At 36.5% G+C, this 18,180-nt stretch overlaps 1 protein-coding gene across 12 annotated transcripts in view; it reads left to right on the plus strand.

Moving 5' to 3' along the window:
• BRIP1 (BRCA1 interacting helicase 1) overlaps window positions 1–18,180 on the plus strand; it is a 142,179-nt gene that overhangs the window by 47,733 nt on the left and 76,266 nt on the right. For 8 of the 12 annotated variants that reach the window (XM_065573186.1, XM_065573188.1, XM_065573184.1 and 5 more), the window contains exons 12-14: window positions 187–358; window positions 470–610; window positions 1,061–1,222. In XM_065573186.1, coding sequence (XP_065429258.1) covers window positions 187–358; window positions 470–610; window positions 1,061–1,222 — 475 coding nt within the window. The remainder of the gene's footprint in view (window positions 1–186; window positions 359–469; window positions 611–1,060; window positions 1,223–18,180) is intronic. The other 4 variants (XM_065573190.1, XM_065573191.1, XM_065573192.1 and 1 more) reach the window with 1 other exon arrangement.

Genomic DNA, 18,180 nt, shown 5'->3' on the forward strand with positions numbered 1-18,180 from the left:
ATTATAGGAAGAGTTTCGTACAGCATTAGGCTGGATGCTTAAGGTGGAACCACATTGTGTCAACACTGGTTTTGTTTTTTCAGAGTTTAATGCTGAACTCACATGACAGATATTATGAAATATATTTAACAAACACAAGTGCAGGTTACATCTATTTACCAGTTATATTAATTTACTTTTGTATAGATTTGCAGATGACTACAGAGTTGCTTTGCAACAAACATATGTTTGGACAAATGAAAAGCAACTTGATATTCCAGATAAAAATGCTTTTTTTGTACAACCAAAACATCAGAGAAGTTCACGGCAGAAAACAGCAGTCCATACACTTAACTTTTGGTGCTTGAATCCAGCTGTGGTAAGCTAAGTACAAAGTGAACCAGCAACTCCTTACTGACCCTTATTTGATCACAAATACAAATATAATAGTTTGTATTGATTTTACAATTTTTTTTTTAATTTTCTCTAGGCCTTTTCAGATTTAAGTGGTAATGTCAGGACAATTGTTCTAACATCTGGTACGCTCTCTCCAATGGACTCATTTTCTTCAGAACTTGGTGTGAAGTTTACTATCCAGCTTGAGGCAAATCATGTTATTCATAACTCACAGGTAAATGTTTGCAGCATTGCTTTCACTCCTGAAACTTTAATATTCATTATAAATGGCAAGTTAAAATGAAGACCATATAAACTCGTTCTATTTCTATAACTCAAAATGGAAAGAGTAAAAAAGACATTTACTTGCATTGAGAAAATTGTCAACTAAGTGTTTAAATGAAACTATACTTGATATATAATAATCCTAAATAAAAGTAGTAATAGTAGGAAAATATTATTTCACCAGTACAGCTAAAAAGTAAACACTACTGGTAACAGCACCTCTCACTTTGGTGACTTGCTACACTCCATTCTCTCTCTCTCTGTTTATTCATTTTATATTCTTGTTCCTTAGCATTAATCTGTTCAGAAATAATCTTAATATTTTGTTTACTTCAGTTTTTACATTCCCCTATTAAGTTAGTGTAAATATGTATATAACACTGAAATATTAACACAACAGGTTTGGGTTGGCACCATTGGGGCAGGCCCCAAGGGTCGGAAGCTGCATGCCACATTCCAGCATACAGAGACCTTTGAATTCCAGGATGAAGTGGGAGCACTTCTGCTTTCAGTGTGTCAAACTGTTGGCCAAGGGGTCTTATGCTTTTTGCCATCTTATAAAGTAAGGAAATTTTAATTCATATTCTTCTCTTTTAAAAACCCTACTTAAAGATTTACTCTGTAACTTTTTATTCCTATACATCAACATAGAGACAACAGCAGTGTCCATGTTGGAATTGCTTGGATCCTGTAGTTGATTGGTTACAAGTTTGCTTTTGTGCAAGGTATGTTTTGTTTCATTATAGGAATAATAGGAATATTATTGTTTTGATCACAGTTATCCAGAAAAGACTGGTTTGGGCCTCAGTGCAAGTGTGCTTATGTGCTTTTGGCATCTGTTAGAAAGGGATCTCGGTATGAAAATAAATCTTGGATAGAAAGTGTAACAGTTCAGGGCAACTTTGCCCATATTCCCCCTCCATGGTCCAGCAAGGGCACCTACTCTTAGGCTTCCAGCTCCCCAGCTGTCTCCTTTCTTGGGCAGACACACTTCTTTGTTCTTCCAGACCAAGGTATTTCCAGGCTGCACAATTTCCTGCCTATACTGTGAATTCCCCAGTAAGACAGACTGCCTAGCAGACCTGCTTTGCCTTCTACTCAGAGACTCTAAACAGCATAATTGTCCACTGGTTTAAGTTACCACACAGCTCTTTCTAAGCAAGTGCATTTATTCTTAAGGTAAAAGCATATTAAAAACAATGAAAGAACCTACATGGATGCTAATAAGCTTACTAGAAATCATCACCCCCATCTCCACAAGGGCTCTGGTCAGTATCAGTCCTTCCAATCCTTAGCTGAGGATTGGGGCCCTTCACTTGGACAGAGGGTCCTGTCCGTTTATTGAATCAGAAAGAAGGCCCTGAGTCAATTTAAAATCAGATTATTTATCCAAAAGTCCTTTCTTGTCTGCTGGTCTCTAGAGAATCCAGTTGGAACCAGTATATGCCTCTTTCAAGGTGGTGGTGCCTCTCGGGATGTTACAACCTGAATGAATTTGCCTAATACCCCCCATTCCTCTTCCGCCTTCCCTCCCCCTCTTAGTTCCTGGAGGGCTGTGTTCCCCCTCCCCCATGGAATTGCATACAATCCCTGGCCCACAGTGGTACATACACTTAATACAGTAAGATTTAACTTAATTCAATAAGGTTTGTTCTGGATATTGCAGGAAATTGCCATATCTGTTGCAGAAAGATGAGATGTTCAGTGTTTTTCTTTGAACTGTCTCCATGGTCTAGCTTTTTAAAACCAGTTTTTAAAAAACTCTTACCATTCAATTGCCTGTCATCAAAGGCAACTTTGTCATGTGCATTGACTCAGCAATTAGGATGCCTTTTGCATTTTCTTTATATGCAGTTTGTATATAATATACAGCTGTTTCATTTCACTTCACTATGGATTTTAGCAGTGTTTTATTGAATCAAGTGGAAATTGCACAAAGCCCACTGTCCCAAGGGATCAATTTTCTTTATTTCAAAGCATGTATTACTAAATTTTATTGTTGATAGGAGGGTGTATCTTATGGCTAAGACTATACCCCAGTGATAAAAAACGGAAGTTCATATTCTTTTCCCATAGTTCTTATTGTTGTACAGAACTCAGATCTGAGGAACAGTATAAATGTGCAATGTAATTAGGAGTACAGGTCTGTTTATTTCATCAAATTGTAACTGTGGTTGGATTGCAGTAAACAATTTAGTAAAATCAACAGTGGTTTAATGTAAACCTTTAAAAAATCAAAACTGGTACCACTGGAAAAACTGCACCAATTTGGAGCCACTGATGTAGTTCAAGATTTCTGACCGCTTTGCTGATGTCAGAAGTCCCACAAGAAAGAGTAATTTAAAACCTGAAGGAATGGATAAAAAGAAAATGTCCTTTTGTGTGACACGCTACATACATTATGTATATTTTAGATCAAAAGGAATACCAGTTCTTTATCTTGCCTGATGTCCATAAAGAGCTGCAGTCATCGGTGCAGTTACTAGAAATAACCATTAGGTGACCACATTAGACCATACAATGTAGAATTGGTAGAATAAGGCATACTATGAACTATAATCCATCATTCTAACTCACAAAACCACATGTATAATGTGCAAGACTAGCAAGCTGAAAATAAATCTTAAATTGTCTTCTAATTTTATATCTAAAATTGAATCCCAGGCATTATTTCAGTTTGTGATGTATTTATGTAGAGCAATAGTTGTGACAATGGTACTGTATATGTTGCGTGGACATTGGTTTTTGTGTGTATAAACAAAAGATATTTGCTAAAAAATTATTTTTTGACAGTAAAACTTATCTCCATTGAAAATGCTTAGAGACCTTGAGCTCAGAGTAATAACTGGCATATTTAGTAAGAATGAAAGAAATTGCTGATCAGCTCAGGTTGTCCCCTTCCCCTTCAAAACTCCAGTTGGCCTTATGGTTCACTGAAAGGACCACTGACAAAAAAAACATTAACTGCATGTCTACGCTGCAATAAAGCACCTGTGGCTGGCCAGGGTCAGCTGACTTGGGCTCAGGCTGCAGGGTTATAAAATTGCAGAGTAGGTATTTGGGCTCAGGCTCAGGGTCTCAGAACCTGGGCTGCTGCCCGAGCACAAATGTCTACACTGCAGTTTTAGAGCCCCACAGTCCAAGTCTTGTGAGCCCAAGTCAGGTGACCCAGGCCAGACATGGGTGTTTTATTGCAGTGTATACATACCCTACGTGTTTTTTCTTTGTGGAGGCACTTCCATGGACTTAGTGAAGGTATTGATAAATATAAATTTCAGAATTACTTTAAACACCAAAATACAGACAGACACCTACAAAAGGCTTAAATATAAATACTGTGTTAATACATTCATATGGGCCAGCTTTTAAATGGAAAAGTCAGGAAATTGAATTGTTTCCCACAGCAACTTGAATTCAACCACTTAAACATATCTAGTATTTTGTTATACTGTATGTGGGGTCAACTTTTAGGACTTTATAAACAAAATATGCAATAAAGGCATTACAGTTACTATGGAACAAGTGATTTTTCTAACTTTTTCACATTTAGTATCAAAATCATCCATGGAGTGTGGTGCTCCAGATATACACTCATATCTATTTATATATGTTTTGATTTATTAAGAAGTGCCTACCAATATCTCTAGGTACACAGACCAAATTTTTCCAACTGAGGGGCTTATCGCTTCCCGGCTCTCTGAGCTCTGGTCAAGTGAAAAAATTCTCTTAGTTATTGGATTTGGGAGATGAAGGAACCATGCTACATGATGCAGTTTGTAACTATACAATGTCAAGTGACTAGAGCCAGGAAATAAGGAGTAGTCTATTATCAGTACCCATGTGTTGTACCTTTATTACATGGTCTCAGAAATAAAAACCATTTGTGGCAAAAGTGGAGCAAATGAAACCACCTGAATCCCCCAGTCTGGAAAGAAATAATTAGGAGTCAGCTATAATGTAAGTACATTTCTCTCTGAAGATTTCAAATTACTTTACAAACATTAATGAATGTGTCCTTGCAAAACCTTGTGAGGTAGGAAAGTGTTATCCCCATTTTACTGCTGTGGAAATTGAGGTGCCAAGAAATACAGTGACATACTCCAGATCACATAAAAAGTCTATCAGAAAAGAAACACCCCAGACTTCTTGTGCCCTGACCTTAAGAACAAGTAGCAACAAGTTTGAAAATGTTGATGTGCTAATAAGGAGATACCAGTCAAAGACTGCATTAAACTAACCATATAGAGAGGAAGCTGGCTGCTGCTGATAAAACATCTCAGGTGAAATTTATGTGACCAATGCTCGTTGCTATAGAAACTAGCATCATAGTTATTTACTGCTTCCAGTGCTAACAGGTGCAAAAAGCATCCATTAAAGGCCTCAATTTTTCTGTCAGTTGCAAGTTTCAATTTACGTATACTTTCCTTTGGGAGAAATCAGAGTCTATTGCATATTTCTCCTACTTCCATTGGATTGTAGTGGTGATTTGCCCTCTTTCTACTCAAGACTGGCCCTTAAAAATAAATGTTTAGAATCTATAGTCGTGTTTCTCAATGACCGGTCTGTCGACTGGCACCAGCCCCTGAGATCTCCGTGATAGTTTAGGAAGGCAGCAAGCACGTCCCTGATATCAAAAAAGTTGAGAAACACTAATCTGTAGGACATTACCCAACCATACTATAACCATTTTAATGTATATAACATTTTGAGCCTAAACTACTTTATAGTATCCCATTTAAGAAGAAGTTTTTGACAAGCAGAGAAGAGAGTTTCCAAAGCCTGTAATATCAGCTGTATTTTCTCTCTCCCTTTCCATATATTTTGTCATATTAACTGGACTAATAAAAGAATAGATATAGTAGTTACATATTTTATTATTCAGTTTGCCAAGCTTGAGTCATTCTTTAACTTTTCTTGTATCATATTTCCTTGTAAAAGAAGCTTATAATATCCCACTAAAAATGAATAATTTCTGTAAATTACAGTTATCAATCACCAGTAATACTGTGAAAATTCTGTATAAATAATCTGTATTCTGATTCTTCCTTCTTAGTGATAGATTCTTGCCTACAGAAGGTAAATATAAATGTATTAAAAGGAACAAACACTTTTTCATTCCTGAAGGTACCACTGCGATATGATGATAGAACACTATGCTTCCACAGAAAGTATGCTGTTGGTCTAACAAAACATTGAGAATATAAAATCTGTATATATGTTTCACACAATTGAAGTATTTCAAACATATGTGAGACTTTAGTGTTTTGTCAGTTGTGAACAATGGGAAGTAGGGATTTCACGATGGCTATTCATTGTTCAGCATGCAGCCTATATATTTACAATGAAAAATTAAATTGAAATATATTTGTCAATCGTGTCTTTTTCTACTAACTATGATTTCATAAATTCTGGATGTTCAGACTCCAAGCTGGAAGAGCTCTTTTTGAATGAAACCCGAATGAAGCAATTATGTGCAAGATTTAGCAAATTCTATGGCAGAAGTACAATGCCCTCATTCAGTGGAAATGTCCTCCTGCTCATCTAAAGGAGTGACGTCCTTTTGTATTAAAAAGACGTACCTTTCACAGCCTTTAGAGACACACATGCATTCATTGAGAATGTCAACTTGGCACTAAGCTGTAAATGAAAGTCCAACTCCCTGAATCATCTTCCTGAAGCAAAAGTATGATCAGCAAACTAGGGCTTTTCTGTTCTCTGTTTGATTAGTGGGGCAAATATTTCAAGACTGTTGCTCCCTGCAAGTCCTCATTGAGAAACACCCTAATTGCAATCCACCAGAGTAAATTTTGGGGAATTTTTTCTCTAAACTTTTGGAATGGGGCATGAAGACAGAGATGGTTCATTACGTAGCCAAGACCCAAACCACTTGTAGATATAACAGTCAGCACCTTGGATTGTGCCCAGAAACCAGTTTGAAGCCACAGACTCTATATAGAGTACTGTTGTAATATTCTCAGCAAAATGGGTGGAGAGCTGCATTTTGTACTAGCTTAAAGTGTGAGTGGTCTTCAAGAGCACATACAGCTTATTGCAGGAATCTATCTGGAAGCCACAAGTGCATTGATATCCATACTAAATAGCTGGAGCAATGTGTTTCCCTCTTCCACCAGCACCACTGCTACCTTACCCAGACTGATCCTCCGTCGTCTAGCTCTCATTCAAGCGTCAGAGAAAATATACCATCATCAGATTGAGGGCAATGCAGCCAAAATTGTTTTGCTGTTACCCACCCTCTTTTCCTTCTTTCCTCAGATAGGTGCTTTTAGAAATCTAATTACATAGATAAAGGATGAAAAAGAAGAGTGAGAATAGAAACTGCTTTATACACATGAGAGAGCCCTCTGGGCAGATGTGCAATTGCCCAGTACCTCCCTCTGAAAGGAAAAAATGGAAATGGAACCACTCAAGCGCAACTCCCATCTATTTTCTGTTAGTATCTGCAGGTACATCAACAATATCTCCATTGGCAGTAGTATCAAAGGCTGCTGAAAGATCTAAAACAATGCATGGACACCTGTGATTTAATTGTTAACCAAGATCAGCACAATATTTGCACCAAGTTATGGTTTAAAATCAGACTCGAATGGGGTCAAGAGTATCTGAGAATTCCGGTTAATGTTTTACCTGCCACGTCTACCAGTTGTTCAGTAAAATTCCCTAAAAAGGAAGATTCAGAATTGACATCTAAGATTAGTGTGTGTTTATATGCTGCTTTTGTCCAATATACAAGAGCCATAAACAGTTGTATCGAAAAATCCCCACTTGATTTCTCGTAGCAGAAACAATTCACCCTATGAATATGAAGTTTCACTTTGAACATAATATTAAATACCAAGAACTTATACTCTTCATAGCTTTTTAGCTGTGAAGAAGAGGGTTGTGTGTGTGTGTGTGTGTGTGTGTGTGTGTGTGAGAGAGAGAGAGATACTACAAACACACAATCTGAATTATCTTATATTTTTGTAAGATATCATGCACCTGTATGGGTATGGAATAGACATTCCATCTGCTACATTTTTGTTACTGTACTGTGATCTATGATCCTATATAGGGAACTAACTAATTGACATAACATAAGTGAGTCCAGGTCTCTCACTCTTGCGAAGATAGCGAGACAAGAAATTATTAAGCTAGCACCTAAGAGGGGTTATGAGTTTTCTTAAATCAAAATGTTTAAAGGATTTTTGGAGTCATCAAGTGGTATATATTGTTAGCTCATGAACACACATTATTATTATTATTATTCCTTCTTATAATTACTGCTACTTTTGTCCTCCCTTGCTCTTCCCTCTTATTGTTTGTTATATTCACTTACCTCATCTTGTTTTCAATTATAAGGTAGTTCTGTGAGGCAGGAACCATGTGTATCTGTATGTTTGTACAGAGCCTAACACAATGAAGCCTTTGAGCAATACTGTAACGTGTGTGTGTGTGGGGGTGTGTGTGGGTGTATATATATATATATATATACACACACACACACAAATAATGTACTAAGAATAAACATCGTATAAAATGTTAGTTTTTAATATAAAATTTAGAGAGATGCTGAAATAGTTTAATTCGGTTTATATATGAAATATCAATAAATACCTACTTACAGATTTAAAATTTTCTAAGTAAAATAGCCTTATAAAATGGCTTAACCTGAGGGAAGGAGTTGATTGGCTGGTAAGTAAGTTCAGCTTCTGTGTATTTCAATAAATCACCATAAGTTTGACCTTGTTAGCCACAGAATTTTATATCAACATGTTCACAAAAAGAAAGGAAAATTAGTGTGTGTGTGTGTGTGTGTGTGTGTGTGTGTGTGTGTGTGTGTGTGTGTGTGTGTGTGTGTGTCTGGTGGGTGGGGAGGGGAGACACAGTTTTGTCTTATGTTGTATATTCAGAGAACTGTTACTGGATTTAAAGTGCGTTAGTCTTTTAGGGTATGTCTACACAGCAATGTAAACCTAGAGTTAGTGGGACTCGAGTCAGCTGACCCGTGTCATGGAAACCCTGGGCTGAGCATCTACTTGCATTTTAACCCTAGGTTAAGGATTTTCTCACCCATTCTCAAACCTAATGCTCTGGCGTCCACACTGCATCGCATAGACCAGAATCAAAGTAACTCTATCCCAAAGTGCCTGGTGCTCCCCCTCCACCTTGGTGTCGACACTCTAGCCCTACAAATGTGTTGCACTGTGGGAAAACTCTAGTAGAAAGGTTTGATTTTTTTTTACCCTATTAAAATAGTATTTCAATAAATAAAAACAAGCCTTTTCTTAATAAAACCACTATTTAAAAAAAATGCTGTGTATTACATATGCCAGATATCTGAGATTAATAACCCACTATAGTAAAATATACATATGAGATGGAAACAATGCATCTCACACAATTCTCTCATAGCTTTGCATCCTGTTCTTACACATTGCCTGTACATTACTGCAGGTTCAATCAAAATTCTGTCACTTTTACTTTGAAAGTGTTTTTAAATTTGGATAAATTTTACATTAAAATGCAAGTCTAGACAATTTTTGAAGGTTAGTACATCATTGGAAAACAAACTGATGATATTATGCAACAAAAATGCATTTATGTTAAAATCAGTAGCAACTCTAGCAAAAACACTCTATAAAAGAGAATATCAGAAAGTGAAAAGATTACTCAGAAATCTAAGATGCTTTTAAACAAGATTAAGATAAGGGCCATTAGGGTTCATGTCGCCGACCTGTCTGCATTAAGATACATCTTGCCTGGTGCCTGCATCTGAGATGATTCATTCAATATGTGTCATATCAAAGTCAAAGTACCCCGCAAGGAGAAGAATGCTAATGCTTATAAATTTTAGTGATGATCCATCATGATGAGTTAACTGACCTTTCTTTGGGATCTATTTACAATAAATTGTAATATTTTAGTCCCTTCTATGAGCCCCTGTTGATTTCCTTTGAATGTTGATTTCATAACTTTTTAAATAAAATTTAAAAATAAGACCGTTGTTCAGTGTGTTGAGTTTCTCAGTTTACAAGCTTCACCAATAAAAAGAAAACTATTAATTAATTGAAGCATGAGACATAGTTTTCTTTGTTTTCCTCTTTCTTCATTTCCTCCTTTACCTTTCAAAAGGCAAATGTCTTCCATTGATTCAGACTTTAATCATATTTCCTCTCCATGTGATATTCAGGACCTTTTTCAATATGTTTTAACTTTTCAGTTGGTCTGGCAAAGTTCTGCTTGACAGTTGTAGGGTGATGGTGTGTACTGTACAGTACACTGTACCAAATAGCTGTATATAGTATGTGTAGAAGAGATTTCAGCGATGTCATGGGTTCTAATCTAAAATGATATAAAATAGTTTAGGGTGTTTTTTTCTTGTGAGTCTCTTAGAAATTGTTGAACTTGATTCAGGCCTTAAAACTATTTTATCTAAAACCTATTATGCATTTACATCTGTAATTGCTGCTTTTACACTGTAATGTATTATTGTGCATCGCAATACAGAATTGATAATTCTTTGAGGTTCATTCTGTAACTATGGTGCCACATGCAATCATTTTGCTTTGACAGATCAATAGCAAAAGCAGTAGTGATCATGACACAAGTAGAATAGATAATATCTGAAAACCCACCAATCCTTTGTTATAATGGATTCACATGAGACCTTTTAGCCATATATAATTTCCAGCAATTGAACCGTTTTTTGTTTTGGGGTGTATTTTAAAATGGAAAAGAATGTAGAAGGCTTGCAACTGGTTCATGTTTTTCAAAACAGTTTTAAAATATTATCCACTCTACTCCACTCTGATTAGGCTTCAACTGGAGTATTGTGTCCAGTTCTGGGCACCATATTTCAGCAAGGGTGGGGACAAATTGGAGAGAGTCCAGAGAAGAGCAACAAAAATGATTAGAGGTCTAGAAAACCTGGCCTATGAGGGAAGGTTGAAAAAATTGGGTTTGTTTAGTCTGGAAAAGAGAAGACTGAGGGGGGACATAACAGTTTTCAAGTATGTAAAAGGTTGTTACAAGGAGGTGGAAGAAAAATTGTTTTTCTTTAAACTCTGAGGATAGGACAAGAAGCAATGGGCTAAAATAGCAGCAAGGGAGGTTTAGATTGGACATTAGGAAAAACTTCCTAACTGTCAGAGTGGTTAAGCAGTGGAATAAATTGCCTAGGGAGGTTGTGGAATCTCTATCATTGGAGATTTTTAAGAGCAGGTTAGACACACACCTGTCAGGAATGGTCTAGATAATTAGTCCTGCCTTGAGTGAAGGGGACTGACCTAGATGACCTCTTGAGGTCCCCCGAGTTCTATGATTCTATGATCATATGTTTGTCAACTGCTAGACAGTGTGATATGGAGTTGTCTGGAGATCCAGACCTCCTAATATATAATGTACTGACTCAGGTTAATAATTTGAAAAATTATTTTACTTTCTGAACCCTAACAACTACAATATAAAGAGAAAACAAAAATATCTGGCATAAACTGGGCCCTACATCCCTTCAGTTCGTGCAGTACCTTTCTCTCCCATAGCCTCCACTAGACTGAGATCTTTCTGATAAGGCTGGATGTTGCATCCTAGAGAAGATTCTCATCATATCTTAATCTTAAAGAAGCAGATCTTTTCCTGCTGGCATTCACCTAGCCCTTCACTAGGCATTACAATTGGGGGGAAAAAAAGGGAAATACATCAGAATAATGATCGTCAATATTTACAATTGTAAAGTAAAGGGAGAAAAAAAAGAAACTGACTAATGCTACTTCTAGGATATAGGTAACTAATGAACTCTAGTTCCACCAGGGAGAAGCCTAGAAGGTAACCCAATTCTGAGCTGAACTCAGTTCTTGAAATAGTAATCTCCTTAACCAGATGAATTTAATAAACACACTTTTAGGTTACCATCACAGGTGGAATTAAACTTTGAGATCAAGCTATAAAGATAAAAATATTGTTGCGTGCAATTCACAGGAGGTGTGGATTTTTCTGAAAGTTCATACCACCTCAGGTTCCAAATGTACCCGGAAATTGCAATACCTGGAACTTGTACACAGGGAAGGGTAAGAGATACAGTAACTCTGAGAATGCATTCATTCCCTTATAGGTAGTTCATTTGAACAAGGTTTACAAATGTACAACTCACCAGTATTCTGGAAATTTCACTTATTAATTTGTTCATTAAAACTTTTAAAAGGGAGTCAATACTAGTCTGCAACAAGGTTTTGAAATAGTCAATTTCTTGAATCTTGACTAATTGTCTGACAGATTATAAAGAGGGTTTTTGTTAATACCTGTCCTGAATTCTACTCCTTTCTTTTTGTGGCTTATTGCAAAACCAAATGATCTTAGAAGCAGAATCAAGCTGCAGCAACATCTTTACTTCACATATTGGTCTTGAATCTTGATTTAAATCTGATATTTCTTGCTGACACAGTACATCTTAACATGAAACTCCCTCTGTGAAGAAGTGGAGATTTTAGTGGTTGGTCAAAACAAAAGTCTGTCATGATATGTGTATCATAGGCTTTGTTTGAATTGCTATAATTCAGTAGAAATGTGTACTAAATCTAGAGAGAGGAATGGACTTTCAGTGTCCTCCGTTATAGACAGCTGATATATATCTCATAGCTTGATTGTGGGCAGTGTTCATTTGGGGGAAATAGCTTCAAATAGGAAGATAAAGCAAAGTATGAAAGAATTTAGGAAAATGTATTGGCTTACAAAGTGGTAATTGTATGCACTTGCATGAGAACAGATATCCAACAGTTTTCTATTGGGAATAATCAAAGAGTAGAGTTTTGCAGGAAAGGTTTTAAAAAATCTTAGTTGATTTTGCCAGGCAGGCCAGCTATTCACTAATGAATACTTCTACAGAAGTTGAACATTATAAACTAAATCTCTCTCTTCTGGGGCACATTCAGTTCAAAAATGAAACTTGAAAAGTTCTCTCTTGTGCAGCTGGGAGAGTGAAATTGTTTCAGTACTTTGCCATTAGACATTCATGCAGTCCTGTTCTATAAGTCATTTAAGTCCAAAAACTTGCACTGTTGCGGAGAGGCAAAGATTGTACGACTTGAAATATTGTGTTCTTGTTAAGAAAAATTTGGTTTCTGCTACTGATGTCAGTAGTTGCATCTAATGTCTTAGAACCTAGTAAGAAAACATTTGAATACATAGAAGAAAGTTTTCATAGTTTTCCTGTGGCTATCAAGGTTTCCACTAAATGGTTTTGGAAAGATGTCTGTCTGGTGCAAGGATTCAGACTTGGATAATTTTTTATGTCCAGTGCAGTCTTGGCTTCATTACCTTTTACACCTTTGAGTCTGATGCATAAACCATTTCCCTTAAGGTACATTTTGCATCTACTGCTGATTTCAAAATAATGAGCACAATCTAAACTATTTTCTCTGCTGTCTCTAGTCATTACATTATGGGGGTAATGTTGCATGTAAAACCAGTACATCAGGAATTTGGAACTATTAGGATAAGTATCTCATTCTGACTCTATATCATGCTCACTTTATTAGAGACCCCCAAACTTATGGAGGATGATGGTTTTGTTTTTGAGACCATAATGTTGTCATGGTAACATGAGATCACAGACTTGGATAGTTTGGTATATCCATTGTAAGCAGGTTCTGGGGTGGTATCTCATTGAGGTTTACTTGGAACGGACTATAGAAGTAGTTCTATGTTTAAATTTCTATAACAGGATCATAAATCTCTAGTACAAAGTGGAGGACCTCTTTAGCTTGCTCTTTTATTTTCTTTGTTGAATAACTCAAACTTTTTCTCCTTTTTGCTTCTTTTTCTGGAAGTACTGTATGTGTTACAAACTTTTGGAGTTTTTAATATTTTCTGTGGCCTGATCCTGCAAACACTGGATAAGTAGCATTCATGGAAATGGTGATTTTCATATCTTGCCAGAAGTACTGATTAATCAAAGTGAAAAACATTGCTTTAGTGCAGGAGCACTGTTTATTGTAATTATGACTTATTTAAAACTTCCTATTGCTCATTTTCTTATAACTTCTGGATGTGTGTAACTGTCATTTAGTGTATGGAATAAATGGTCTAGGGGATTGTTAACAACCTGGAACCTTTCACCTCTTGATCACTAGCTCAACTCCAGTACAAGTTTTGTAGTCACCAAAATAAGTTAACCATTGGGTGCTGAACAGCTGTCTAATGTGAAATAAATTAGATAGGTTCACTAGTGACTGGATTGAAACTATCCCCACATCTTGAATTGGTACTACTGTGCACTCAAGTAAGCAGTCTTGGGAGAGGCATTAAAGATTGTGTGGGCATAGACTGGTTTATCCTTTACTAACAGAGGTCAGGGTTGAGTCACATTAATAGGATAGTGTAGGAGAAGCATGCATTGCTAATCTCTGTACTGTACCTGCTGTGTGCATAATGGACTTCAGGTATATTTTATCTGGCACTTCTACAGGTACTTATTTTGCTTTAAAACAAATACTGAATTTAATTTTTCAGGTACATCTTTACATGATAGATTGTCAGAAGCTCTTAATTCAGATTTTGGGCTTAAGTCCTTTAGAACTCGTCCTATTATGTCTGTGTCATAGCTCATCATAGTCCTGTTTCATGAGAACTGAGAACTGAGAAGAGTAGGTGGTGATGATGTGTGCTTAGATATTATTTTAGTTCCTTTCATTCGTGAAGGATCAAGCAGCTGTATAGTGACTGTTTAGGTATATGTCAGTCATTAAATTCTTGGCAGTAGTACACACCCCTTGACAAATAGCCTTGGAGTTATTAATTAGTTTTATTAAGTGAGGGATTGGTGGCCAAAAGAATGGGGCTATCCCCTGCTACCTCCAAAAAAGACTAGGAGAACCTTTAAATTCAATCTAAGCTGTCACCAGGGAGAAGTAGAAGTTAACTCGATTTAACCTTGGACAGTGTTGCACTTCTCAGGTGTTGCACTGCAGTATCTGCATTTGATATGTGTGCAAGTCCTTGAGCGTACTGTCTGCTGGTCCAGAGGAAATGTGCTACCAATGGGGCCATCCCAGTGTACTGCAGGCGAGCTAAGAATGCAGTTTTGGTATTAATTCTGTATGTCTGGCTCTTCTTAGTTTGAGACACCTTTTATTTTACTGGGGTTTGTGAGAGTTTTTAGTAGAAATACATTTTTTGAGAGTTGAGTTGGTGGTTAGTAAATTTTTCAATTTCTTCTGAAATTTATCTATTAATAAAAATGAAAGGTGATGACAAGATTTCCATCAGAGGCACTCCCCACAAACAACCGTTGTACACATATTTCAGAGTAGCAGCCTTGTTAGTCTTTATCCGCAAAAAGAACAGGAGTACTTGTGACACCTTTATTTTTGTCACAGTCAGGAAGAAAACAAAGCCTGTTTGTTAGATTTCTTAAATTTATTTACAGGAACTATGTGTACAACAAAAAGACCTGGAGTACTTGTGGCACCTTACAGACTAACAAATTTATTAGAGCATAAGCTTTCGTGGACTACAGCCCACTTCTTCGGATGCATCTGAAGAAGTGGGCTGTAGTCCACGAAAGCTTATGCTCTAATAAATTTGTTAGTCTGTAAGGTGCCACAAGTACTCCAGGTCTTTTTGTTGTACACATAGTTCTTGTAAATAAATTTAAGAAATCTAACAAACAGGCTTTGTTTTCTTCCTGACTGTGACAAAAATAAAGATGATTAAAAACCTTCTGACAACTTTTACTTATTTAATGAATTAGGTCTATAAATTTACAAAAGATGGTAGTCTGTTTCGCTAGGCCTATTAAAAGCATTACGATTTGAACACTAGCTGTTAAAATGAGTAAATGGCAATATTACAAAGTTAAACAAATGCCAAAAAACATTTTCCAGAGTACTGGGATTGTAACAATACCATTAATGAGGGCAAAGAGGTTTTAATGCAATTTGCACATTCTAAAGTTTCAAAAAGAGGTTTTGAGTTAGTACATTATTAATGTGCTGAACATCTGGAACTGTGTAAGAGCCATAGACATTGAGCAAGTGCAGGGTTTCCCTACTAGGTCTGATGCTGACTGATTTCCTCCCTAGTGAGATGCTTGTTTTAAGAAGTTTGAGACAGTAAAATGACAATATCCAGATAAGAGAGAAACATTCCACAGTGTCTCTTTGCGAGATGTAAGGAAATAAATGAGAAACCATTAGGTTTGTGGAGTCAGAAGGTGAATTTGGGAGATTAAATATGAAAATTAGATTAATTCACACCTCAAGGCATAATTCTTGCTGTCACATTGGAACATTCAGATTTTGTTTTGGGACCTAATAATTACTTATTGAAATTATGGGTAATGTAGGTTGGATTACATGCTGGATGGTTTTTCCTGTTCCTGCATAAACATCTATTTGTTTGCTGATGTTTACTCATTAAACACTTTTGGGGACAAACATGCAAACTCTAAAGCATGCAAGTGACTCCACTCATATTAGTGTTGCCATTGACTTAAATGGGAGTAACCTTATTCACAAGTTTAAGTGTTTGCAGGTTGGGATACCTTTTTTTGCAACCTGCATGTTTTATTATAGAATATTTTTCCCTTTTAGGTGATGTATGAAAATGCTGGGGAAAAGTCAAGGTTATATAATTTTATGTATAATTTTCATTTATCTGTATAGTCTTTTACCATCTCTAATGACCTAGATTGTTTTAAATGTCATAATTATGGCTAATATCCAAGACTGAAGAACATCAGGCATTGGGACAGAAAACTATCAAGTGGAGCGTGAGCTAACTAGGCTTCTAAATAGGCTGGTAAACCAGAGATATGTTTGTAAATGAATACTGGTGCTCACTTTCTACATAGCATTTACTCAATATTCTTGAGGGTAGGGGATTCTCTTCCTGTGGAAGTATAGCCTTAATTTGTTTGAGCCAAACATCTGCAATTACATTAAGTACAAAAGAAACCTTAAAAAAGAAATGAAAAGGCTGTTGGTAACATTATGCTGTCGTATTTGCTAACCCAAATTCTGTATAAATATCTAACCAAAAGCCGAGAGAAATGGTGGAACTAAACAATATGTAGGAAGTGCCATGTGTCTCTTGGCTGGCACTGAGGACCTGATCCAACGCCAACTGAAGTCACTGGATTCTTTCCAGTGACTTCAGAGTGCTTGGTTAGGTCCTATGATACCAAGATGACCCCTTTCTGGCCAATGCTGATTGAAAAGGAGGGTCTATTGCCAGTTTCTAAAGCTGTGTCTTTTGCCTTATTCTATTTAGAAGCATAATAAAACTAGTAAAGTGATTTTAATTTGATACTTTATGCCTGGCGCAAGAGATTTTGTTTTGAGGACAAAAAAGGGGACCAAAGAAGCCAGATTTTTAGTGACTTTAAAAAAAATAAATCTACATTTGTGCCTAATGAAGAGATGCAATTTGTTACTAGTTGTCCATTGTTTTTCAAGACAACTCATTGGCGGATTTCTCTCTGATCTTTATCTCAGCTTCTGCTTGTTCCATGCATGGTTTCATGTCCATAAATTGTATATAACATCTTTACTTTCACTGTTTTTACCCTCAGTTTTTCCTCATTTAACTGTTTCAGGCTCTGCAATATATCTACCTTGCTTCAGGGCATTGCACCCATTTCACAGAACAATTTTCAGAGTTACTGTGCAACATTGGCTGACGTTAACTCCTGCAAGATAGGGTAGCCTTTACACCTTTTATTGTGATTCCTGAAACTTAAAGAAAGCTGCAGTTTCAGTTTCTCTCTTTCACTTGGACATAGTTGAAGAATATGGTGAAAAATTAAATTTCAGTTAGCCATCTGCAGTGTCTAAAATCACTGTGTGTGATAGGAGCTTTACCTTCAACCATCCTTTTACATCTACACCTGAGGTGAAGGGGGAAAAGGGAACAGCAAGCCTGAGTGATATTAAATCCAGTATTGAGGACTGGAGACAGGAATTAATGAACATGTATGTTACTTGCACACACACTGCTGAATTAAACAAGTTTTCTGTAACTAGTAATACAATTTCTGTCCTCTCATAGTCTGTTGTAAGCCCCCTACTTTAATGCCATCCGCTCATTCAAGTCATTCCGCCAGTCTTCAATTTAGGAAGGAACTGACAGTTCACATCCTTGTAAAATCAATTTCTGTACCATCCAGGAGGCCCGCAGCAACCATATTTCATTTGGCTCAGAAAGGCAAAACAAGTTCAGAATAGCACTTCAAATGAATAACTGAAATGCTGTTAAGTACAGAACCATAAAAAATAACTTAAATTTTTTAAAGCTGATATCTGTTTTGTTGTACAGAATAGTTATTATTTCTTCACTTGCCTCAGATCATTTTTTAATCTGTCAAGTTGGTTTCTTTGCTTGGTTGGTTACTACGAATGGCTACAGCAGGTATTGACCGTCCAGGTTTCATACTGAGAAAGCAGTCGCAAAAAAGTGACCCTAATCCATTGGTTGATATCAGATATTTTATTTAACTCTTTTCCTGTCAATCCCTGACAAAAACAT

This window comes from Chrysemys picta, chromosome 19 (assembly GCF_011386835.1).
Source record: "Chrysemys picta bellii isolate R12L10 chromosome 19, ASM1138683v2, whole genome shotgun sequence".
Classification (NCBI taxonomy): Eukaryota; Metazoa; Chordata; order Testudines; family Emydidae; genus Chrysemys; species Chrysemys picta.